Source organism: Sminthopsis crassicaudata, chromosome 1 (genome assembly GCF_048593235.1).
Source record: "Sminthopsis crassicaudata isolate SCR6 chromosome 1, ASM4859323v1, whole genome shotgun sequence".
NCBI classification, from domain to species: Eukaryota; Metazoa; Chordata; class Mammalia; order Dasyuromorphia; family Dasyuridae; genus Sminthopsis; species Sminthopsis crassicaudata.
This window is the reverse complement of record NC_133617.1, coordinates 481,629,742-481,655,127: the sequence shown is the minus strand read 5'-3', so window position 1 is coordinate 481,655,127 and position 25,386 is coordinate 481,629,742. Positions and strand designations below refer to the sequence as shown.

Here is a 25,386-nt window from a genome sequence, read left to right as displayed (position 1 = left end):
GTGTGAAATTAAGCACCTCCACAGAGCCAGAGGGAAGAACTTCACACTTGGAAGTAACAGGAAAAAATAATAGCTATGTGGCTAACACATGTGCCTCTAGTAAGGTTTCTATAATAAAACAAAAACATTCACTCAAGATGAAATTTTCTGATTTTTAACTTTGATTAAACTAATAAGGGAGACTTTGATAATAGCAATGATTCTAATTTTTGAGACATATCCAGAACAATATTAAAGACAACCATGTTGTCTTTGATGTACCTTTTAGGAAAAATTTTAGGCTTTCTGCTAATTCTGTCCTTAACGAAAATCAAAGTTAAAATTTCAGATGGTTACCAACCAACAAGCACTTTCTTTTAGCCCAGAATTGCTAGAGCAGGAAGGGTAAGGCTCATCTCCAAATAAAAACTGAATTCATTTTCTTAAACATTAAATTATAAGTTCTTTGAGGACAAGGATTCTTTTTTTTTTTTTTTAATCTATCTCTAGCACTTAGCACAACGTATGACACATAATAGGTACTTAATATTTAGTACTGACTTTTAAAAAAATAATCATGAAAATTCTGTTAAAACTCCCTGAAATTATAGAAAAAAAAAATGTTAGCCTTAAGGTCTAAGATAATGGTGCATACTATTAGTGCTATAACTTCTCCTTTAGAAATAGAGATAAAGTTCTGGGCTTAAGTGGGAGTATCCCCTTACAAGAAGTGTTCAGCAAGCTTGGAAGCTGGGATCCATCTCCAGATGAATTTCTGTGTTTTCATGGTCTTCTCTAAATCTCACATCATCCATTATACCACAAAGCAAATGTCCCAGCTAACACATAAGAAATGACCTAAATAATTTGTGAAGCCAAACTTAACTTGTTTCAAAACAAACTACACAGTCATATAGTTTTCAAATAAAATTTATTTTGTTTAAAAAATAAGACATTTATTTAGCTGTGAAATATAGATTTTATAGCTTGAAATTTGCTGTGTGTGTGTGTGTGTGTTGAGCGAGAGACAGAGACAGAGAGACAGAGAAAGAGAGAGACAGAGATAGACAGAGAGAGAAAAAGAGAGACAGACAGACAGAAAGACAGAGAGAGAGAATGTGTGTGCGTTTAGTTCTTATCTGTCAAATGGTTTGCCTTCTTCAGGTAGGCTTTAAGCTACAGCCAGATTTAAACAGGATCTTCAGATAACTCATGTGCAGAAACAAGCCATTGAGCCTGCTCTTGGCCACACAATCTCAAGTAATTGCTACTGTCCAGGAGACCTCAAGGTAAGCTATATGCTCACCTCTTGCATAACTTTCCAGAGAAGCTGTTTCTCAGTTTTGGGATATGCTATTTCCTGCTGAATTAGTAGCAATCAGCTTCATTTTCTTCCAGAATTCCTACCGTGGCCAGCATGTCCTGCAAGAGGGACTGAGGACTTTTCTCAATGTGGTCACTACTCTTAGCTAGTGTCCCTCGAAGTCCCTCCAAATCTACTGATCTTAGGACTTCTAGCACATCATCAGGCTCTTGGCAATCACCTCTGTCTGCAATCTCACTGGGCTGACCCTGGTCCCTTGCCTTCCACTTCCTTAGAGTTGTTTCCAACCACGCAGTGTTTTGGGTTCCTAAGGATGCAGAACAAGCTTCCCCACTCCCCTGAAGGCTGCCATGATGAGCCAATTTGGCTTTCAAATACAAGAGGACATCACAGGACTTACGGGCCACTGGCCTGTCACAGTCACATAAGGCGCTAAATATAAACTCAAACAGTTTCATATGGCAAAACATCTGCAATGATTCCGTAAGCTGGGTTGACTGAGCCACTGAGGACATTTCCACAGCATAGGGGCACTCAGTCCCATGCTGCCCGAGGGTCTGAACAAGAAAGACCAAAGCCAGTTCTAATCCTTGAACTCTGACTTCCCAATCTAAGTCACAACTCACAACCTGGAGCACTTTGGTTACAAATTGCTCCTTATCCTTTGACACATCTGTGTGACCTTCCCTCAGCCACTCAGTGAAAACCTGGATCACAGCTCTCCGAGGGAAGCCTTCTGAGTCAGTAGAGAGGATTTCTAGAAGTTCCAAGAACAGGCTTTTCTAGAGAGAGCAAATACAACGAATAAGAAGGGCAGGACTGAGGCAGAGTACTGAATTGGATAGATAACAGAAGTATACATTATCTTAATGTTAAAACTCTGTTGTGCTGAACCACTCAACTTGCCTAAAAGCAGTGAAAATTAATGCTCTTAGATTAACTCTCCCCGCCACAATGTACTATCTTTTGACAGATAACTCAAATAACAAAATTACTATAAACAAACTACATTCACTTAAGGTGGAGAAGCAAGGTTTCCTCCTGTCTCCTACCTTTTCATCATTTTTGCTCTCGGTGCCAATGGGGTTTGAACACAGGCCTCTGCTGGACAACTGTCCCATGGCAGTCACGGCACTTGCTCGGACGTAACTCTCTGGATCTCGGAGGAGATCCTCTGCAAGCTCTGGCACCTCCGAAGAGAGGAGAGCTTGTCTGAATCCAGCCTGCCCTGGAGACATATATTCAGCCACAAAAACAAGGCTTAATGGTCTATGCAGTTTCCAATGCAAACACCTTTCTGTCCTATTAACTCCCAGCTGACAGCATCCCCCATTGCCAAAGAGCCACACTGCTCCATGCTGGATACCACCACTCAGGGCTGGCCAGAACCCCCTGAGCAGCTGCACCTTCCAAACACTGAGCTGGAGGGAGTTGAGTCTTAAGGCTGAGGCAGCTGCCACACCCTGAGAGGGGTTTGTTTGGACTGGAGACCAGCCTGGTGTGCATCACAGGCTCTGTAAGGGAGCCCTGCTCAGGAGTTGCCAGGTCGAGTTTCCCCTTGACACTTACCTCCCCACTGTTTCGTTAGCTGCATAAGGAATTCCAGAGCTGAGTCCCTTACTTCCCAGCAAGGGCTACACAAACGCTTCTGCAGTATTGGGAAGAGATCTGTCCAAAAATGAAAGGAAGGACACAAAGCCAAAGTCAGGAGCTCTGGGCTCCTGGGCCAATGTTCACATCTTCCTCTCTTGAGCACCATTGCACAGATTACTCTTGAGTGTCCCTGGCCAATTACGATTAATGGAGAATTCATATGGGGGTGGGACAATCCTACCAAAGATCAGTCACTCACTAAACCACTCGGTAGCTGTGGTTCCTTTTCAGCTTACACCAATAGCGACTGTTTAATTACCTCTAAGGAAATGCTGGGTTTGTGGGCAGAGGTCACTGGAGGTAGAGGTTTTGGACAAACTCAGCAGCCATTTGAGTGTGGCCTGAAATGCCTTCTTCAGAACCTGGAATAGGGCAAAGAAGACTGTAATAATCGGGAGGGATGCTGTACTTCCAGCCCAACTGCTAGTTAATATTGCTCCTTTAGTATCTGCTATACAATGAGTTCTAAAGATAAGGTGGAAGCAGTTGGATCTGCTCCTTTCACTTAAATTATTGTGTGCTGGTCTCTTGTGTCAGACTCTGGTCCATCTAGAAGAGCTGCAATCTATGGTACGGGAATATAGGGAACATGCTCTCTGAAATTCATCTCTAATGCCCTCATGATCATTGTATTGTAGAATCAAGGAAAGGCAAGGTGAAGAACTAATAATACCTAACTTGTAAACAAAAATTGGAGCCACTTTTTTCCCCCTTTTTTCTTCCATTCTGTACTTACTGTAGGACTAGAATCTGGGCTCTTGAGGTACATGAGAAGGATCTCAACTACTCCTCTTACCAATTCACTGGGGCCTAAAACAGAGACAAGAGTTTGAAACACAACAATACCACCTGTTCATACTTATTATTTAGCATTTTGAAGTTTATACAGGCCCTTATATACAATGATTCACAAACTATTAGAGTGAGAAGAATTCTTCTAAAGCATCTAATTCAACCTCTTCATTTTATATAGAAGTTAACTGAGATTCACATTACTTGGACTAAATAAAAAAATTATTAAGTAATGGGCTTCCAAAATAATGACTTCCAATACAGTATTCCTTCTATCCAATTATTATCTCACACCAATTAATAACAAGAGACTCTATGTCACACCGGTAAAATATAAGTCAAAAAAAAAGAAAAAAAAGAAGAAGTCAAAAGTCAAAAAAAGTCAAAAGTCAAAAAAAGTCAAAAAAAAAAAAAAAAGAAGAAGAAGAAGAAGAAAGTCATCATCTATATATCAGACAAAGACCAATTCCTTAAAAGATCACAAATAGCAGAAAAGAAACAAACAAAAAATTTTAAGGAACTACCTTGAGTCCCTTTTACAGGGAAAAGATAAAAAACTAAAAACTTTAATTTGGACTTCATTCACCAAAACTATAGGCTTGTGGAGCTTATACAACACATTTTTTCCTTAGAAGAAAAGGAAACAAAATCTTACTTACTTGGCCCTTGAGAAAGGGTCCCTAAGAAATCAAGTGCTGATCGCTGAACTCTGAAGCAACCAATCAATATCCCACAAAGCCTATCTCCAACACTGGAAGCTGGGGTAGCCTGACCACTGCAGAACCGCAATATGGTCATTACAGCACTGAGCAAAGGAACATGTGGCCAATCTATCAGTAAATGACTCTGAAACACAAAAAAGAAAAACTCAATGACTAAGTTTATAGCACAAATCCAATGATTGTCAGGGCATTAGGGATAAATTTCATAGAGCAAATTCCCTATGTTCCCATACCATAGGTTGTAGCTCTTCCAAATGAGCCAAAGTTTGACACAAGAGACCAGCACATGATGACTTAGAGGAGAGGAGGATATCAGTGATCACAGAGTCATTCACAGATTCACCCAGCAAACCTTGAGAGACAAACAAGAATTGTTTCATAAGGCAATGAAGACAGGAAGAACAACATTCATAAACAAAGAAAAATCCATAAAAAAGTCACAAAATCCTCTATGCCTTCCTATACTAGTGATAATCAACCTATACCAAACCGCATTTTTAAGAAGTTCCAAGTATGCTTCAGACATCATATAGCTTGAGAAACACAAATAGTTAACTATTTTACAAGTAAAACAAATCAAATTGTTGAGTATGACCCATAAAAGGTCCAAGAACTAGGACCAGGTGTACTTACTCATCAGGTCCATGTACTGTTCAAGAATTTTGAAATGAACAACTGTCTAAGGACCAAAAACATATCAATCTTTTGAATAATGAGAGTTGCCCATCTTATTAGATGCTCACAAGTAAAGTTGATGCCACTTTAACATCAATGACATATGATACCAATACCCCATGGAAGAACCTTCCCCACTTCTAAGGTAGTCATTTGGGTCACTTATTAGAAACTCTTTATCTTATTCAATATTATCTCTATTCCAAAAACATGCTTCAGTGACATACCAGCACCATGTAACCATCTGTTAAAGCCATTACTGGTCCTCATTCTCATTGTTACGTTTACCCAGATAGCTGATATATTCTATAATTAAATCTCCCACATTGCCCTCCTGGACTCACATAACCTTAATTTTCCTAGTCTTGTCCTATCATAGTAGCATACCTGGAGATCCAGTAGGTTGAGAAGCAGCTTGCAGAACACAAACTAGTGGCTGAAGCAGGATGCTAAAAGCCTTAGTCCTTAATGTCTGTGGGCTTTTAAAATAGAAAGAAAGAACATATATATTTCCCTTCTTAAACATTAAAGTGGCCCACCAAAAATCCACAGAATAATAAAACTGAAAAGAATCTTAATCATCTCTTTCTTCATTCTGCCTCTACAAAGGTGAAGGTGAACACCTTATTATCCTATGATGAATGATTATCTAGTCTATTTTTAAAGTCTTATGGGGACAGCAAATTCACAACTTCTATTGGTAGCCTATTTGTGTTTTCAGTCATGCTTAAAGACTCAAAAAGTTTTTCTTTAAATTGAATAAAAAAATCTTTTGGCATAATTTAAGTAATACTCTTCAAATGGTTCCCAGAAGGAACTGATCCATATCCTTACCAAAGTCTTTTATAAATTTTAAGACTTTTTATTATTCTTTAACTTTATCTTATGCTAACTACTCAAATTCCTATGTTCTCTCTACAGAGGGCTTACTTTCCATCCCTTTAGTATTTCTGGGGCTCTTCTATCAATCCTCTCCAGTTTGAACCTGGCAAAAATCAAGGGACAGAACAGGAATAGGGGTTAGATCTGTGACTTCATTGATATAAGGAATTTCCCAAATGAAGAAATCCTCTACCAATGCAGATTAGCCCTTTCTCTGCAATTTATGGTTTAGGAGAAATGCCTAAAGCACGAAGTTTAACGTTGTGCCCAGTAGTGTCAGAGGTGGGACTTGAACCCAGATCTTCCTCAATTCAAGACTAGTTCTCTCCTCACTGTTATTTTGCTTCTGTTGGCAAAAATCAAGCTGGATTTAAAAAACAAATTTTCTTTTTTTTCTTCAATAGTGCTTTTCCAAATACACATAAAGATAGTTTTTAACATTCATCTCTGTAAGATTTTGTGTTCCAAAGTTTTTCTCTCTCTTTCCCCTTCCCCAAGATAGCAAGCAATATGATATAGGTTATACATGAATGATCCTTTTAAACATATTTCCATATTTGTCATGTTTTGCAAGAAATGTTAGGCCCAAAGGGGAAAAAAACAAAAGAAAGAAAAAGCAAACAAACAAAAAAAAAGGTGAAAATAGTAAGCTTTGAGCCACAATCAGTCTCCACAGTTCTCTCTCTGGAGGAGGATGGCATTTTTCTATCTCAAGTCTACTGGAATTGTTTTGGATCATTATTTTGCTAAGTCTGTCACAGTTAATTATCCTATAATCTTGTCACTATATGCAATGTTCTCCTGGTTCTGTTTACTTCATTTAGAATCAGTTCATGTACGTCTTTCCAGGGTTTTCACATTCATAACCATAACTTATTTAGCCATTCCCCAACTAAGGGGTATCTACTCAGTTTCCATTTTCTTGCCATCACAGAAAGAACTGCTACAAAGAATTTTGTACATGTGGGAGCTTTTCTCCCTTTTATGATCTCTTTGGGATAAAAGCTCATTAAAGACATTGTTGGATCAAAAGGTATGTACAGTTTTATAGCCTTTTGTGCATAAAGAACAAATTTTCTAAGCTATTCTAAAGCACAGGAAATTTTGTCTTTTTTCCAAACTCTGGCTTTTGCTAGTCAAGCTGATCTTGTTTCCCTTGGCTCTGTGTTCTAACTCACACCACTTTCCTGCCTGATCTTTCTCCCTTGTCCAGCTAAATCCACCCCAGTCTTTCAGACCCATTCTTAGCCCTGACCAATAATGATGAGCTCTCCTCTAAATTTCTGTAATACTTGTTTTCATTACCATTTATTTGGTCAGCATGTGACTGCCTTATAATAACTCAAATAATAATACAATAAAACAACAATTCAATAAAATAATATCTTACATTGGGATTTAAATTTTTTTGTCCCAATGTCTTATTTTTCCAGTATGTTTCTCAAGGGGAAGGTGTATGTTTTAGACTTCTTACATATAATTAAGTATCTGACTTAAATAATATTTTTGATTGATCAAATGATAAAAATAAACCAGAATCCATACCAGTCCTTGAGATTGAGAATTCCTAAAGCTAAGGGCCCTGATTGGGTCGGGCTTAGACGATTCAGGGCCCGTGTTGATAATGTCCACAGATCACATTCCAGATGGCTGAACACAGGAGAGCTGTAAAGAAAGAGAAACAAGGAGAGGCAGTAATATCCTGCCCTACAGAGAGATCCCATGGATGCAGAAACAGCATAGGCAAGCCCCTCTGCAATTTTATCCCCAACTTGTATCAGGCAAACATGCTTTTTTTGATACCAGGATTTTTTTAAAAAACATTTTGTTTTTAATCTGTGCCTTCAATCCTTTTTCTCATTTAAAAGGAAGTTCTCAGGGCAAGCTCTCTCATTCTGCAGTCTCTCACAAAGCACTTCTATAGGGAATTATTCTTTACTAATGATTTAGCCAGGACAAAACAGTCATTATCTTTATAACTTTACCGTGCCATACTAAGGAAGAGATCCACTAGTGAATGTGCAGCCAAGAGGGGTTCTTTCTCCAGGAGTGATCCCACAAATGGATTCATCCGCATCCAAAGAACTTCAGTCCAAGATTCATGGCAACGTCCAAACAATGTGGTCAGTACATTCAATGCCTGTGTGATCTGAGGAACTGTCCCTGAGCGAAGGGATTCTTCTATATGTCCTACAATCATTCGAGCACACACTGGCCAGTCACAGTCCTGAGTAGTGAGGGGCACAGCTCTCCTGGAATGCATGGTGAATCCCAAAATATGCACAAGCAGCTGACTAGCTGCTGAAGCAACAAACAGGCTGGGATCTCCTTGTAAAGAGAAGATCACATCAATAGCACCTGGTAAAAGTAGAGAGAAGAAAAAGACAATTCAATTAATGAACTACAATTCAAATTTATATTTTATATATTATATTTATATTATATATAAAACTATTTTATATTATTATATATATGTTACATACAAATTCAATTCAATAAATATTTTTAAAAGGGTGTACTATGTATGGAACTGGAAGAGAAAAAAAGTTTAGGTAATGTAGGTACTTTTCAAAGATCACATGTGACTTTCAAAATAGCCCTTGCAGGTAAGTGTTATTATGATCCCTTTTTAAAATTGAGGAAACTGAAGTAAACTGAGGTCACATTGCTAGTATCTGAGGCTAGATTGGAACTCAGATTTTCCTGACCCTTGTTTTCAGTGCTCTATCCATTGAGCAATCTGGGTTTACTGTCCAAATATGGGGATATGACATTAAGACATAGCAACTCTAGGTTGAAAAATAAGAGACTATCATCTATTACTCCTTCATATGTGAAAATATTGGAATTTCCCTTATCAACACCTACAAATCTTGTTCAAAATCACACAATTGGTAAGTATCAAAGACAAGATGTGAATTGAGATTTTCATAAGCTCAGCTTCATCTACAATACTGATTGCCTCTATGACACATTAAGTATTATTAAAAATGAAAATGAGAGAGACAAGAACCAATATGGAGAGTAGCAAGAAGTGAACTCTTCCTACAAACAATAGTAACAACAACTAAAAACACAATTCTTTCAACCATATCTGGAAAAAAACAACAGTTCTAATCCTAATGGGACATCCTGTCCAGGCCAGATAAGCATAGGGAGAGACATAGAAACCTACAAGACAATGGAAATGGGGTCTAGCTGCATGTATGATTATAGCATATAGAACAATGCAGCAAGAACATGGGGCAAGGGAAGGTACAGACCTACACAGGGACACCACTTAAAGAGAGCAGGAATGGGTGCCAACTGGCAGCTTTGTTGACCTATTCAGTTCCAGCCAGGAGGGATTGGGAAGGAGACTGACTTCCACCCTATATGGTATTCCCAGTTAGAGAAGTTCCAAGTGAAGAACCAAGAAAGGAGTAGGTTCAGAAGCCAGTTTGTATCTGATGTGACTCAGACCTCAGGAGCAGAGCAGAGTCTCAGTTCCAGATTCTAGACTAGTCTGAAGCCTGTCTTGTTACCAAAGTAAAAATCCCAAACCAATGGGAAGCCTTTACTTTTGTTACTCTGAATCAGATCAGCAAGCTTTCCACCTGGCTAATAAGGGCTGAGTCAAATAGAAGTATGCTGTTGTTCATACCCAGACAGGGAACTTAGAGAACTCAGACCAGGATGGGTTGCAAGAAATTTGTCCTGAATTAGACCATTTTAGCAGCACTAAAAGCTTGCAGGTCACCAGCTTGTCCTTGAGATCTTAGAAAAATACAACAGTCAATATGGAGAAAATATTAACAAGACAAAATCAAATCTTCCCTATAGAAGTGTGTGGAGCTTAGCAATAACATAAAATTAAAAGTCAGAAAGTAGACTGGAAGAATAAGAACAGAAAACAAAATTCCACCATAAAGGAATACTGTGGTAGTGGGGTCACTTAATTATTATTATTATTTTTTATATTAAGAGCATTTATTTTGGGGGGGGGTCACTTAATTAACAAGTGTTGAAAAGAATGACTGAAAATACCTACAAGCAAAGAAAGCATCAAAGAAAAATATAGTTTGGTCATATATTCTACTAGAATTCTTAGAAGAGATGAAAAAGTTTTTTAAAGTGTTTAAAATATTTTTTTATAAATGAGAATTCTTGAGGGGAAAAAAAATTAAAAAGAAAGGAAAACCATGAAAGAAAGTAGTAAGGCAAAAGAGAAACAAAACTTTACCCAACCAACAAACTCCTTAAAAATCTGAATAGCTCAAATATTAGTAACTTCAAATGACAATGAGAAATATTAAAGTAAAAATAAAGAGAATAAAAGAATAGCAGAAAATGTAAAGTATCTCACAGCAAAACCAACTGATCTGGAAAACTGGTAGAGGAGAAAAAATTTGTAAAAATTGCTACATTACTTAAAATTCCAAGATTACCCCCCACCTCTATCACAGAAAAGAGTTTAGACATCCTATGTCAAGAAAACTGCCCAAATTTTAGAATCAGAAGGCAAAATGAAAACAGAATATACTGGTTTTTCTTGAAAGAAACCCCAAAATGAAAACTCCCAGGAACATGATAGCCAAAATGCAAATGTTCCATGTGAAAGAAAAATAACTGCAAGAAGCAGAAAGAAAAAAATTCAAGAATGAAGGAAACACAGTAAAGATCACTCATGGTTTAGTAGCCACTACTATAAAAGAAGAGAGGAATAAGATACTTTAAAAGAGAAGACAGAGTTATGGCCAAGAATAATTTACCCAGAAAAGAAACAGTATACTCAAGGGGGGAAATGAATCTTTATTAAAAGAGGTCTTCTACACATTCCTCTTGAAAAGACCAAGCTGAATAAAAGCCTTGAAGTTCAAACACAGAAGTGGAAAGATATATTAAATAATCACTGGGACGAAACAAGGGCAAATTGCTTACTTTCAAAAACAGGGAAGATGAAACATGTGTCTCCTCAACTATAAAATCATCAGGGATCATGGAAGGAGTCTAATTTGACAATGCCTAAAAGTGATTCTGAGGACAGCTGGGTGGCACAGTGGTAGAGCACCAGCCTGAAGTCAAGAGGACCTGAGTTCAAGACTGGTCTCAGACACTTAATACTTCCTTGCTGTGTGATCCTGGGCAAGTCACTTAACTCCAGTTGTCTCAGGGGAAAACAAAAGTGATTCTGAGTTATCCTAATGATCTTAAGAATGGAAAGGAGAGGAAGAGAAATACACTTGGGGTGGGAAGAGTAGGGAAAATCATTTGACATAATTGGAGTGTTGAAGTAGATATCTACACAAATAAGAAAAATAAGAGGGAAAGAAGAAAAGAGAGAAGGAAATATTAGAGGGAGGACATATTAATGAAGGAATTAGTCCTAAGCAAAACAAACTTAGGTATGTACAAAAATATTAGGGTTTTTTTGAAGTGACAAAGAATGGAAATTTGAGCGGTTGTCCATAAATTGGGGAATGGCCAAACAAGTTATGGGGGCATGTGTGTGTGTGTGTGTGTGTGTGTGTGTGTGTGTGTGTGTGTGTTGGAATGTTACGACATGCTATATAAAATAATGAAGGGGACGGTTTCAGAGAAACCATGAAGATTTTGTATGACCTGATTCAGAGTGAATAGGTCTAATAAAATTATTAATAACAATGATAACTATAAAGTAAAGATAAGTCTGAAAAAATTAGGAACTCTGATTACCAAGCACAATTGCAGAGGACTAATGATGAAGCTTGATACTGAATGAAGTGAACTGTGAAAGCTATCTCACAAGATGGAGACTGTGTTCTAAAGAATCAGTGAAGGTTGGCTGGGCCCCCAGGCCAGGTTTCTTTCTCCAGAAATCAAGTGGTTTACAAGGAGTGGGATCTTTGTGAGACTAAGTCAGGGCCCCCTTGGCACTGGAACTCCCATAGAAGATAATTTAGTTTGTTTTGTTTTGTTTTCTCTTTTTAAAATTAATTTTATAATTATAACTTTTTTTTTTTGACAGTACATATGCATGGGTAATTTTTTACAACATTATCCCTTGCACTCACTTCTGTTCTGAATTTTCCCCTCCTTTCCTCCACCCCCTCCCCTTGATGGCAGGCATTCCCATACATGTTAACTATGCTATAGTATATCCTAGATACAATATATTCGTGCAGAACCGAATTTCTTGTTGCACAGGAAGAATTGGATCCAGAAGGTAAAAATAACCTGGGGAGAAAAACAAAAATGCAAACAGTTTACACTCATTTCCCATGTTCCTTCTCTGGGTGTGGCTGATTCTGTCCATCATTGATCAATTGGAACTGAATTAGATCTTCTCTTTGTTGAAGATTTCCACTTCCATCAGAATACATCCTCATACAGTATTGTTGTTGAAGTGTAAAATGATCTCCTGGTTCTACTCATTTCACTCAGCATCAGTTGATGTAAGTCTCCCCAAGTCTCTCTATATTCCTCCTGCTGGTCATTTCTTACAGAGCAATAATATTCCATAACATTCATATACTATAATTTACCCAACCATTCTCCAATTGATGGGCATCCATTCATTTTCCAGTTTCTAGCAACCACAAAGAGGGCTGCCACAAACATTTTGGCACATACAGGTCCCTATCCCTTCTTTAGTATTTCTTTGGGATATAAGCCCAGTAGTAGCACTGCTGGGTCAAAGGGTATGCACATTTTGATAACTTTTTGGGCATAATTCCAGATTGCTCTCCAGAGTGGTTGGATTCTTTCACAACTTCACCAACAATGCATCAGTGTCCCAGTTTTCCCACATCCCCTCCAACATTCATCATTATTTGTTCCTGTCATCTTAGCCAATCTGACAGGTGTGTAGTGGTATCTCAGAGTTGTCTTAATTTGCATTTCTCTGATCAATAGTGATTTGGAACACTCTTTCATATGAGTAGAAATAGTTTCAATTTCATCATCTAAAAATTGTCTATTCATATCCTTTGACCATTTATCAATTGGAGAATGGCTTGATTTCTTATAAATCAGAGTCAGTTCTCTATATATTTTGGTTCTATATTTAGAACCTTTAACTGTAAAAATGTTTTCCCAGTTTGTTAAGAAGATAATTTAGTAATCCTAAAGGTGTGGTTGGGTTAAGTTTTTCTTCATTTGACTTAGAATGTGAAGTCATTTGTCCTGGCTAATCAGGACAAAGACCCAGCTTATAGAGTGTTAGCCCAGCCCCCTATATAGTTCTTGTCTGTTAACTGGGCCTCCCTTCTCCTTGCCTAACTGCTTGTGGGGGGTGGTGGAGGGGAGATGCTCTTTCTCTTGAGATCATAATAAAATTCCTTTCTGCTTTTGCCTTGAGAAATGTCCTTAATTTATTTGATTTATTTGAGCTGGTGGTCTTGTCCCACACAGTACTCACCTCCCAATAGAAATGAAGGACTCAGAATATAGAACAAGAAATATTTTTTAGACAAGACTAATATAGAAATTTATTTTGCTTTCACTACATATATATAATATATGTGTATATAAAGATAGGTAAACAGATTTTTTTTCTTAAATAGGGGTCTTTTTCTCCTTAGTCAACCAGGAGGACGATAAGGCAAATTTTTGATGATTGAAAATATATACACACACATGTAATTTTTTAAATGGAAAGGTGAGAGTTCAAATAGCAGAAAGCATGTTGAAAATTTACAAAATTAAAAAAAAAAAAAAAAAGGCAATTGAAACCTACCCCTTAGGAAAAGCATCATCCTCATCATCTCGTACTTGGACTATAACAATAGTCTTCTGACATATGCCTCTTCCTACTCCAGTCCACCCAGTTGTCAAAATGATTTTCCTAAAGTATAGATCTGACCATGTCATCTAGCTACACTCAATAAACTCTAGTAGCTTCTTATTGCCTACACCAGGGGTAGGGAATATCCACTTCGGGCCATATAAGAACCAAAATCATTTGCCAAGGCAATTGTAAGTAATGATGAGGTGAAAGCTAAGTACAACCTCCCACTGCTTGAGTTTTTTAAGTTGTTAATTTTTGTATGGCATATGAATGATGTTACAAATATCCAAATGGCCCTTGGCAGGAAAAAGGTTCCCCACTCTTGACCTACAGGATCAAATGTAAAAGCCCTTTGTAATTTGCCTCCCTCTTACATTTCCAGCCTTCTTAGCTCTTACTCTACCTTTCAACCCACCTATAATCTTGCAATTCAAAGACACTGGCTTTGCTGTTTCAAACACAATCATAACCCGATTCCTGCATTTTCTCTGGTTAACCCATATGCCTAGAATCACTCTCCAAATCTGTGTCCTTGGCTTCCCTTTCAAGCCTCAATTAAAATTCCACCTCCTGCACATGTAGCTTTTCTTGATCCCCTTTAAATATCTTCCATCTGAATTTATATCCAATTTATCATAAGTGTACATATTTATTTGTGTGTTGTTTCTTTCATTTAGTCTCTAGTAAGTTCCTTGAGGGCAGGGGCTGTTTCTGCCTTTCTTTGTATCTCCAATTCTTAGGATTATTCTTGGCACAAAAGGTGTTTAATAAAGGCTGGTTGACTTGCCTTTTCTACTTCTGCATGTGACACATTAGGGATTAAGAGGATAGAATTAAAATTAAAATTAGTGGTACTTCCACTATCATTAATATCCACATCCTAAGAGAAGTTAAGGAACTGGTGATATTTTTTTTTTTCTTCCACTCTTTGATATCCTTTCAGCTTCAACCTGAAATACTCTTAAGATAATTTTTGTATAGTATATAAATGATGTTACAAATATCCAAAAGGCCCTTGGCAGAAAAAAGTTTCCTTAATTGGCTTAACTGAATCCCATGTCAAATTTTCTGCAAAGTCTTTTTTGTTTGTTTGTTTGTTTCTACTATTTCCTACTGTTTTATGAGGCAATAGTGTCTCCTCCAAGAAGACTTACAAATGAGTTTATACTCTAAAATTACATTGTGCTTGGCTGCTACATCTTACTGCTTGAAAAGAATATAAAAGAATTTGCTCATTGGGATGATTTCTTTCCTCTTTTAGTCTACTTTGTTATAGTAACTGCTTTACATCAGACTAATTTCTTAGTCAATAGTGATCATCTGTATAATATCTGATGCTTTATTTTCCATTTTTAAAAACAACTTGTCAAAATGGGTTAGTATGGGACTATTTTTATTTACATAGAATATCTTTTCATCTTTATCCTTTCTTCAAAAATGTGAAGATACATATTTTAATCTCCAATTTAACAAGTTGATATGTATATATATTAGGTGATTGTACACAATCAGATAATTCAGACATGTCTGTCACATCACTAATAGTTGTTTCCTATCTGTTAAAATAAGAGTCAATTTCACTTTTTTGTTAATTCTGACTCTCTTCTTAAGAAGAAGAAAAGGCCAAAATTAGTAGAATTCTGGGCAGGCCTAGAAGGGGACATAAAGAAAAAGCATTTTCTTTGTTTATTCATTCTTTTAGTTTTATGTTAACAAAGGCAAGAGATGTGGGAATAAGATTTTACATGTTTCCTTGATGGTTATTAAATTTATAATAAAAAATATATCATTTCCTGACCAATAGGATGATTTCAGAGAGTCCTGGAGAGACTTACATGAATTGATGCTGAGTGAAATGAGCAGAACCAGGAGATCGTTGTATATTTTAACAACAATACTATATGATGATCAGTTCTGATGGACATGGCACTCTTCAACAATGAGATGATTCAAACCAATTCCAATTGTTCAGTAATGAAGAGAGTCATATACACTCAGACTATGGGAACTGAGTGTGAACCACAACATAGCATTTTCACTCTTTCTGTTATTGTTTGCTTGCATTTTTGTTTTCCTTCTCTGATATTTTTTTTGTTTCTAGATATGATTTTTCTTGTGCAGCAAGATAACTGTATAAAATGTATACATATATTGGATTGACCATATTGAATATGTATTGGACTACCTGCCATCTAGGGGAGGGGATGAAGGGAAGGAGGGGAAAACTGGGAACAGAAGGTTTTGTAAGAGTCAATGTTGAAAAAATTACCCATGCATACGCTTTGTAAGTAAAAAGCTATAATAAAAAAAATTACACACACTTACACACACACACACACACACACACACACACACACACACACACACACAATTTCCACAGATAATTAAGTTCTTAATTTTTTTAAAAAGAAGTATTCATATGTAGGGATAAACCTTCTGCATGGCCTACAAGTTTTTGGCCTCTCCTGTATCAATTCTCCATATGACCTTCCAGTATACCTTTCCCCCCCTGTCCACTTTTGGACTGAAGTCAACAAATATTAAAGCATATGTTGATATGGAAGGTCTGATATGACAATCTTTGTAGAATTTCTCTACATCATTTTCTGTAGCATATGTTAGCACGTAAAGTTCAATTCTGTTGCTAATTATAGTTTTTACTAATGCTCATACTCAGGTAAAATGACCCAGCATTCCAGAAAATGGTACTTCTTGTTTTCTTTCGATAAATAACACACCGAATTCCAAGGAGAACCTATAAAGGATCCGTCTATAAAGCTTTTAGTTTTTATTTGTAATGTCAATAGTGACATGATTCAATTTCTCCACTCTTACATTAGACAAAGATTAGTGAGTCAACAGATTAATGTTTACAGATATTCTAAAACCTACATGATTGTTTTAGTGCCATCTGTTCCCCTCTTCCCCTTTAACCACTGTCACAGTGTCTGCAGAAACATAAGTTCATAGAATTTAGGACCATTTGGTATTTTTCTTGGTTTCATAAATAGCTGTAGTCAAAGAACTACTGAGTCAGTGACAAGCTCCAAACTCTCTGCACTTAATTGGTCCTCTGGTATAACAGACACAGCTAGGTACTGGATCCTTACTGGGATAGCCTTCAAGAACATGGGATGATTTCCATGTCACAAGAGGGCAATGTAAACAGAACTTTTGTGAAAAGTTATTCTTTTAAGTGAAAAAAAAAAATTAATGTAGAGGTTGGAAGTAAATTTAACACTTGGCAGTTCCCTGGACAAGATTTGAAAACTTGGAATTTATTCCAATATTAATTGATATATTAAAAAACATTTTGAACCCAGCATAAATTTCAGTACATAATTTTTTCCCCCAAGAAACAGAAAATGTAGAAAATGGTGTCTCTTCCAAAAATTAAAAAGTTATAACCCTTCCAAGGCCTACTTCCACAAGCAAACTTCAGATCTTTCTAAAGATAAAAGGTTGTCTTTATTGGATATTTGCTGGTGCAACAAGATGGTGGGCATAAGAGGGATAGCCCAAACACTACCTCATAAACATGTTTTTTCCAGACTCTGGCTATGAAGTTCAGAGGATTGGCATTTTGACCACTGACTTGCCTAAGACCCTCACTATTTATTATAGTATTTATGTATTTCTAAATCACTTAACATGTATATTGTGCTATATTTTTATGGATTTATATCTTCTATGTCACTTAAATTTTTCAGCTTTGTGCCCCCCCTCATCCCAGTTTTCCCATAAACACTGTGGTTTTTATTGTATGATTTTGTATAACTTGGTGCTTTTGGGGAGTACAAATTATAAATTACAATAGAATTTACTATACCAAGAATATTTTAAAAGGTATTTCCAAAACCACCCACAAGCCCAGTGTTAAGTATCTTTTGGCTTATTCTATAACCTCTTGTCACTTCTGTCACCACCCAGCAACCTGTCTGTTAAGACTTTATGGCACAGTGCTCTAAATGGAATTTCTTTTTCCTCTTATTTCCATCAAGCCAAAGCACATTTGACTCCTGAGAAAATAACTATCTAAGTTATCTCTAAGGTAACTATCCAGTTAGAAAGGCTATGACCTACTAATTCATACCAAGATAACAAAAGCTGGTAAGGCTTAATGGATTATTCCCCTGAGGTTTCCACATATTATCGGAAGTCCTTATTTTTGCCTATAAGGACAAATTCTAATGGCAAAATTACAGCCATCACAACAGGCTCTTTCTGAACTTGGCATGGGGAGATGAGGAATTCCCAGCACTGTCACCTCCCTGCCTGCCCCATCTGCATCTAAGGAGAGCCAATGGCTGAGGGCCTGGGAGCTGCTTCCTGGGAAGCTGGAGGCGCTAATACTCACCACAGTCACATAGGAACTGCACGGCCCTTTCATGCTGTACCATGCTGCCCACACCCTGGATCCAGCCGCTGCGCACAGAGGGATCCTCCCAGGCGGGCCTGCTGAGAGGCCCCGCTTCACTGAAAAGGCTGAGCAACACCTCCCCCTGCTGACTCAACAAAAAAGAAGCAGCACTGTGAGGACCTGCCAGTCAACATTTCCTACATATTAGCTGAGAGAGTAATAGCTAACATTTATATAACATTTTAAGGTTTGCAAAATGTTTCCAACATAATGTCTCATGATGATATCTTAACATCCTGCTGCTTAAATCTAACCTGAGGATCTTTTTCTAGACACTCTGATTTGGATGTTGGTGAGGGCCACTGAGAAAATCATTCTGTTGTTGCATATGCATATGTCTGAGCAAAAATACATATTTATGTCCATTTGTTCAAGTCAGCAGTTTTTTCCCCATAAAGTCTTAGTAAAAACGCCCCCATTAGTGTTCTCTCTACCTTTAACAGAGGAAGACAAGTTTTGTAAAAGAAAAGAATACCACATCCACAAAAAATTAGCACATTTCCTAAAGTAACATCCTACACCTAAAGTAATAACCTCACCCAAAACTCCAATGGTTCTCCATGCCCAGTGGACAAGTAAAAACCATTAAGTCTGGAATTCAAAACTTTCCATAATTAGACCTGCCAGGACAACCTTATCTCCTAGGACATACCCCTTCCTTAAGTCACACACTTCAGTAAAACCTACAACTTTCCAATTCCCATACATGATGCCTACCTGTCCTCAGGCCTTTTCTGGCTGCTCTCTGATGAAATACTGATTATTTCTTAAGTACTAACTCAAAATGCTGATATTTCATGAAGCCTTCACTCAATCACCTTAGACAGAATTCTCTCTTCCTCTCTTTCACTAATTATCTTCTGCCTAACCTTCAATCTTCAGTCTCTTCGTCTCAATTCAATTCAACACACACTAACTGCTTTTTTCTGATACTGCAGATACAAAAATGAAAAAGAACACAGTCATTGCTCTAAAAGAACTTTTTAAAAAAAACAAAGATGAGACATGTAATGAGTTTAAATGTTATAAAATTGGCAAAAATATACAGAGTAATCTGAGAGACATCAAAGTATAAGAAAACACTTCCAATTGAGGGGAAAGATAGCAGGATACAATTCACACAAAAGTAGCACCCAATCTGGACCTAAAAGGTAGGGAAAGATATCAATAGATGAAGATGGGAAAGTTTGCAAAGAGACAGAAGAAGGCAGAATGAGAAAGGGAAAGAGTGAGCTATCCAGATCTTCTGAAGTTTAAGTACATAAAAGGAATAAAAAGAAATAAAACTGAAATGCTATGCTGAAGCAGATGTGAAGGGCCCTGAGACAAGGCTTAGAGATTTATATTTTATTTGGCAGGAGATAACAATAGTCCCCACCTCCCAGGGTGGTTGTGAAGATCAGGGAGATAATAAATAAATAAAGTGCTTAGCACGATGCCTAGCACAAAGCAGAAACTATACAAATACCATCTATTACAACTATACTTACTACCACTACACCTCCTCCTTCCAAAAGCAATAAAGAGACTAAAGAAGAAATGACTCTTAAGACCTATGAATCAAACAATGAAAGTCTAGAGTAGATAGAAAGGGAAGAGAGTAGGAAAAAAAAAAAATCTATTTTAGAAACAAAGCACTGAAAATCACAAACAAATCAAGCTGAAGTGAAAGATACAAAGGGTAAATTCTAACTGAGAAGAAAAAACAAAGGGAACAGTTTATTTTGCATTGGGTACTTCTTAAAAAAAATAAAAAACCAAAACCCAGGAATTATAATGATGCCATCAGACAAAATAAAACAAAAATATACATTTACATTGTTAGGCTGAGTACATTAGGTTTTTTTATTTGTATTACTTAACTTCACTCTATATCAGTTTACATCACTAGTTTTTCAGAATTACTCATATTATTTCTTATTGCACAATAATATTCCAAATACACAGTTTTTCTGGTCATTCACCAATCAATGAGTAATTGTCTAATTTCTAATTCTTTGGTATTTTTTTGGACCCTTCTTTTTCTGTCTTTGATAAATCATCTATTTGGTTTCTAAAGCCCTTCTTAACCTAGTTGCTTCTTACTTTTCCAGTCTTCTTACACCTTTCTCTCTTTATGTACTGCAGCTAGGTGATTCAGTGAATAGAATTCTGGCTCTAGTAAGGAGACTTGAGTTGAAAGGTGGCCTCAAGCACTTATTTATTGGCTGGGTGACCCTTGAAAATCCTGTTTATGAGCTTGGAATTTTCCATTCTCATATTATTTTTAACTTGCCATAGAGTTAAAAACATGAATGGAAATAATAATATATTTGCAAGGTAAAGATTTTCTATGAGGGCAAGGGGGGCTCATTTATCCAGAACTGTGATTGCTTTGATGTAAAGAATTTCACATGAGGAGATCCCCTCTACCAGTGTAGAACAGCACCTGTTCTAGAGCACATAGTTCTAGAGACTACAGAATCTGAGACTCGAGGCACCAGAGGTAAATGACCGGCTAAAGTTAAAAGAATAATTTGGGTCAGAGGCAGGATGATAAGTTTTCCTGACTTGCTAATGATCCTCCACTGACCACTCCTTCTCCTAAATACTCTTTCTTCTCTAGGTTATAAAATACTTATTATGAGTGACTGATACTCCTTTAAAAATTTTTTTTAATTTATAATAGCATAAGCTATTGCTCAGGCACTTTAAATTTACAAAACACTTTCCCTACAACAAATCTCTGAGGTGAATACGTTACTATCCCCATTCTATAAGAAAATTGATGTTCAAATTGAATTTACTTGCCCAAAGTTCATACAAGTTAATAACTGATGGGCCCAGGATTTAAAAAAACAAAACAAAACACTAAACCATTTCCCTTAAATCACACTCCCTCTAGGACCTAGCAATCCTTCAGTGTCCATTCATAGAATCACAGTCTGGGAAAGGATTCAGAGTCTATTTAATCCAGGCCATAGTTGAACAAGAGCTCCCTCTACATCAAAAACAACAAAGTGACATTCAGGGTTTGCTGAAAGACTTTCAGTGAATGAAGACTTCCCCCCCCCCCTTCTTAAATAGACCATTCTACTTTTAGATAACTAATTGTAACCAACTTTGATTTTATTCAGCAAGCCTAAATTTGTCTCTGAAGCATCTATCCTTTGTTTCGGGTTCTATCCTCTAAGGTCAAAAGGTCTAAATTGAAAATATCTATCATATGCACCCCCTCCCAAGCTTTCTCATTGCCAAATTAAACATCACTAGTCCCTTTAACTAATTCCTATATGAAATATCTCAAAACCCTTTATTATTCTGGATATTCCACTCTTACCAATCTCTATTTTAATTAGAGCAATCTTCCTACCATGTGGCCCCCAGAACTTAATAGTACAGATGTAGTCTGATCAAAACATAATCCACTATTTCTCTAATCTAGGATTCTTTGCCTACCAATACAGTCTGTATTGTACTGTATTCTCCTTGGCTCCACTATTTATTTATACAGAGCATGCAATTCACAAAAACTCTTAAAAATCATTTTAGATGAACTGCTATCTAACCACAACTTTTATACTGGTGAAAATTACTTTTTCAACACCAGTAAGACTTTCCTGTGTATTCCTATATTTCATTCCATTGATCTGACCCACTATTCTGGCCTGTTGAATCCTAACTCTGTTTTCCACCATTAGTCATCTATCCCAGCTTTATGTCAATTAAAACTCAATAAACATGTCACTTATATATTCATCTAATTCTTTGGTAAGAATGTTAAATAGCACATGGCTTCCTAGGACACTCCACTGGAGAACTCTCCATGTTGATATAAAATCATTAAGGACTACTGGGTATTGCTATGCACCCAGGTTCAGGTCTATCTAACGGTCTATACCACCAACTAGTTTTCCATCTCTACCTTTTTTTCCAAGGATTTTGTCAAATGTATTGATGTACCATCAGTCTAGGAACCAAATACTAAGTCATGTTTTTGTAAATTATTTATAAAGTATATATAAAGTAGTGGAAGTCTCCCTTTTGTTCTTAAAATATTTTATGAATGCCAATTCAGATACTTATAAAACAATTTTTAATCACTGTGTAATTCTCCAAAGAAAAGAATATAATTTTATAATTATAAATTTACAAAGAGAAAGCGCCCTCTATTAATCCACTGGCACTTCATCTGACTTTACTTGACTATACCAGGATTGTATAGTACATATGAATCAGTGACAGGACTTGAACTTGGGTTAAGTGGCTTCAAATCTGCCCCTCTAGCCACACAACACATTTTAAGTCAAATATAATCAATTCATTTTGAAGAATGCCAAGTTTTAAACCATACTCCAAGATAATTTATACTGAACCCAGCTAGAGGATTGAGTTTCACACTCACTCTACTATAAAAGATACACAATAATAACTACAACTAAAGACTTCTTTTGAGTTATGTATATACGTGAATGTATACAGATATACATTTGTATGGGGGTGTATAAGTAGGTGCATATATGCATGTATGTTTTGTGTGTGAATCAGTTTGAAGCTATAAAACAGCACTAAGACTTTGGGGACATCCTGCTTCTTTAGTCAAGCAGGAGATCAGAAAATATATGAGGCATATGTCTTAAACGAATGGACAAAACTCTGCTTCAATCAATGTAAGAAATTTTAAAACTGAAGGGGGGGCCAGCAGTGGTTTTAATGAATTTCTGCTAAAGAACTTACAGGAAAACAAAAAAGAAATGGACAAGAATTACATAGAATGAAAAGACCTAGATGGGTTGAAATCTTTGTCAATGGAAGCTGTATCCTTATAAATGAGAATGTATTTACTCAAAAGTATGTAAAAAATACAATATATGGTACACATGTCTACATATGTATTCCTGTAAATAAAGCCCCACAGAATTACATATGCACAGCATTGACGAGATCAACACTGAACTCACCTGGAGATATTGAAAGCTGTTTTCATGGGCTGCAAATATTCCTGCAAGTCGTAGAGTAAAAGACAGGATATTGGAATTCACATCCTGTAGTTTCACCACATGAAAGAGAAGCTCTGTAAGGCAGGGATTCTCCTGTAACACTAGCAGACTGGACTCTGTGAAATAAGCGAGCATCGGAAAAGGATGATTATTCCTTTATCATTTTAGAAAACAACAGGAAATTATTTTGTATCATCTTCCATTTCCCTCAAGAAATTTTCATCCTTCCTCTTTTAAAAGCCCATCTATATTCATAACAGTCATCTATTATAAACTGAGGATTCTCTTTAATTTTACTTAAATTAGAATTTAAAATACAAACAACCCTTACAATTCCCACACTCCAACTTGCTTTCACGTCCTTAGAATCGGTTGAAAAGTATGATAGATACCAAATCCATTTATTTAGACATGTGGAGCACTGTTGAGTCATCATGTACCATGTCATAATTCTCTAAATACATCCATCAGCCTATGGGTAAACAGGGAGCATACACTACCACAATTACCTGCTTCAGTTACTGTCTTAAACCAGTCTAGTAGTTTTTCCAAACAGGTATCATCAGCCACAAACTGCTTTGGGTCTACCAAAACTGCACAGACAGAAGGTAGGAGCCGTGAACATTCAATGTCCATAGTGAATGCAGTGGGTCCTGTTAATGAAATGTGAAAAAAAAAAAAAAAAAAACAAGAAAAAAAAGCACTTAGTACCCAGTATTCAAAGCCAAGTAGCCACAGCAGTGTCTTGGTAGCCCCTTCAAGTTATGGGATTTGGTATACTTGGCCAGAATTACTTCATCTCTTGTTTCTTCAAATATCTGAAAATGCAATGGCCAGTGTGGCAATGAGCCAGAGACATTAACCAATCTATGGCTGGAGTCCTTGATTACTTAGCTTTCCCTAATAAAATAGTGACTTGAAGCCAGGGACTGGCTAGCTTTGGTATATGTATCTGGAGGGCCTACTACCTACATGGCACATAGTAGGCTCTTAAATAAATGTTTGCTTGATCATAATCCTAAATAGGTCGTTCCTAAGGATCATGATAAAATTTATCGAGACAATAGTATTACGGACAGACCTGGTAGAGAGGGGATATAGGACCTCTGTAATTAGTTTTATAAGGACTCTTATAACTTTAGTCAGTCCTTTTTACCCCAGGTATTTTTTACTTGTTTTTTCTTTCTTTTAGAGAAGGAAGAGGTAGAAGTATGAGATGAGAATAAGCTGATTTCAAGCTTTCTATTTCACAGGGTCATAGATTTCCAGAAGTTGGAAGAAAATTCATGTATTTCAATCCTTTCATTTAAAAATTAAGGGAACTGAGGCTCCGGGAAGTTAAGTGAAGGTTAAACGGAAGCCTCCTAGATTACCCCACTCCTTCCGCCGTGGTAAGCATCAGAGATGGTTCTGTGGGTGTCTTTTTGCGTGCCCGTTTCAGGGGATATTTGTGGGGTCTGTAACAGGGCAAGTGTACGAAAGGACCAGGGGCACATTCCTATCGAGGGCACTGAGAGCCCGTTTGCCCGCGAGCACGAGACCTATCAAGATCTTAAAGTAGTATCTCTGAATTGGACGGGGGGGGAGGGAGTGCTCGGCGAAGGGAAGGTGAATGGAGAGCGGCGGTGGGGGGGGGTGTCTACCAAACTCCGGGAGGCTTTGGATCCCCGGGCAGAGGAGGCCACTCCGAGGTCAAGCCGTCCCCAATTATGGCTCCTCTGGAGCCTGGTTTGGGCTGAGGCCCACCCCCCTTCATCCCACCATCCCCACCGCTCCCGGGAAGGAGCAACCCGTCCATTAGAGTGTGGAGCCCACCCCCGAGCCCCTCACCAGCTCGGCTACACTCCGCTCCTTCGGCGCCGCCTCGCCCCGCCCCTTCCCTCGCGCTCGGTCCTCCGGCTCAGACCACGTCAGAGAGCGGTAGGGGGGAGAATAAGGAAAAAAATAACTTCGTTGTCGAGCAAACATATCAATATTTTTAAAAGGAATATTTCGGAATAAAGTATCTTCTTGTCTTCTGATATAGCTGGTTCTCCTCTGATCTTTTCAGTGGCACGCAAAGAGAGAGGCATTTCACAGGACTCCCCCATCTGTGCACCTAATAGTTGATGCCAAAGCTATGCGCAGTAGGCGGGATCACGTTTTAGGAAGTGGGCGTGGCTACGTGAAACGGGGGCGGGGCTTTGTCTGTCTAGGACAGCGTGTCTCACCGA

General features: G+C 37.4%; 2 protein-coding genes across 3 annotated transcripts in view; one reads left to right on the top strand and one right to left on the bottom strand.

Annotated features, from left to right (window-relative positions):
- Positions 1–893: 893 nt before the first annotated feature.
- Positions 894–25,121, bottom strand: BRAT1 (BRCA1 associated ATM activator 1). 2 transcript variants are annotated; one of them, XM_074281176.1, is made up of 14 exons: positions 25,004–25,121; positions 23,683–23,826; positions 23,135–23,289; positions 18,132–18,279; positions 8,013–8,385; positions 7,573–7,692; positions 5,533–5,624; positions 4,704–4,822; positions 4,408–4,594; positions 3,693–3,766; positions 3,216–3,318; positions 2,873–2,971; positions 2,356–2,531; positions 894–2,085 (listed from the first exon to the last, which is right to left on the bottom strand). In XM_074281176.1, the coding sequence occupies exons 2-14, from the start codon at positions 23,807–23,809 to the stop codon at positions 1,348–1,350; spliced, it is 2,511 nt and encodes an 836-aa protein (XP_074137277.1). In that variant the 5' UTR covers positions 23,810–23,826; positions 25,004–25,121; the 3' UTR covers positions 894–1,347. The 2 variants fall into 2 exon arrangements, with proteins under 2 accessions (XP_074137277.1, XP_074137278.1); XM_074281177.1 differs by lacking the exon at positions 18,132–18,279 and having other exon boundaries at positions 25,004–25,062.
- IQCE (IQ motif containing E) overlaps positions 23,707–25,386 on the top strand; it is a 100,063-nt gene continuing 98,383 nt past the window's right edge. The window contains exons 1-2 of the mRNA XM_074281183.1: positions 23,707–23,781; positions 24,427–24,564. The gene's annotated coding sequence lies outside the window, so the exon portion shown is untranslated. The remainder of the gene's footprint in view (positions 23,782–24,426; positions 24,565–25,386) is intronic.

Bases quoted from the DNA above. Each gene is read 5' to 3' on its own strand.
- BRAT1 (XM_074281176.1), bottom strand. From the start codon at position 23,809: ATGGACATTGAATGTTCACGGCTCCTACCTTCTGTCTGTGCAGTTTTG. The intron at 4,823-5,532 runs GTATGCTACTAT...TTGTCTCTCAAG, and splicing joins TCAACCTACTGGATCTCCAG to GTTTGCTGGGTGAATCTGTG. The intron at 3,319-3,692 runs GTAAGTACAGAA...GCCCTATTCCAG, and splicing joins GCCCAGATTCTAGTCCTACA to GTTCTGAAGAAGGCATTTCA.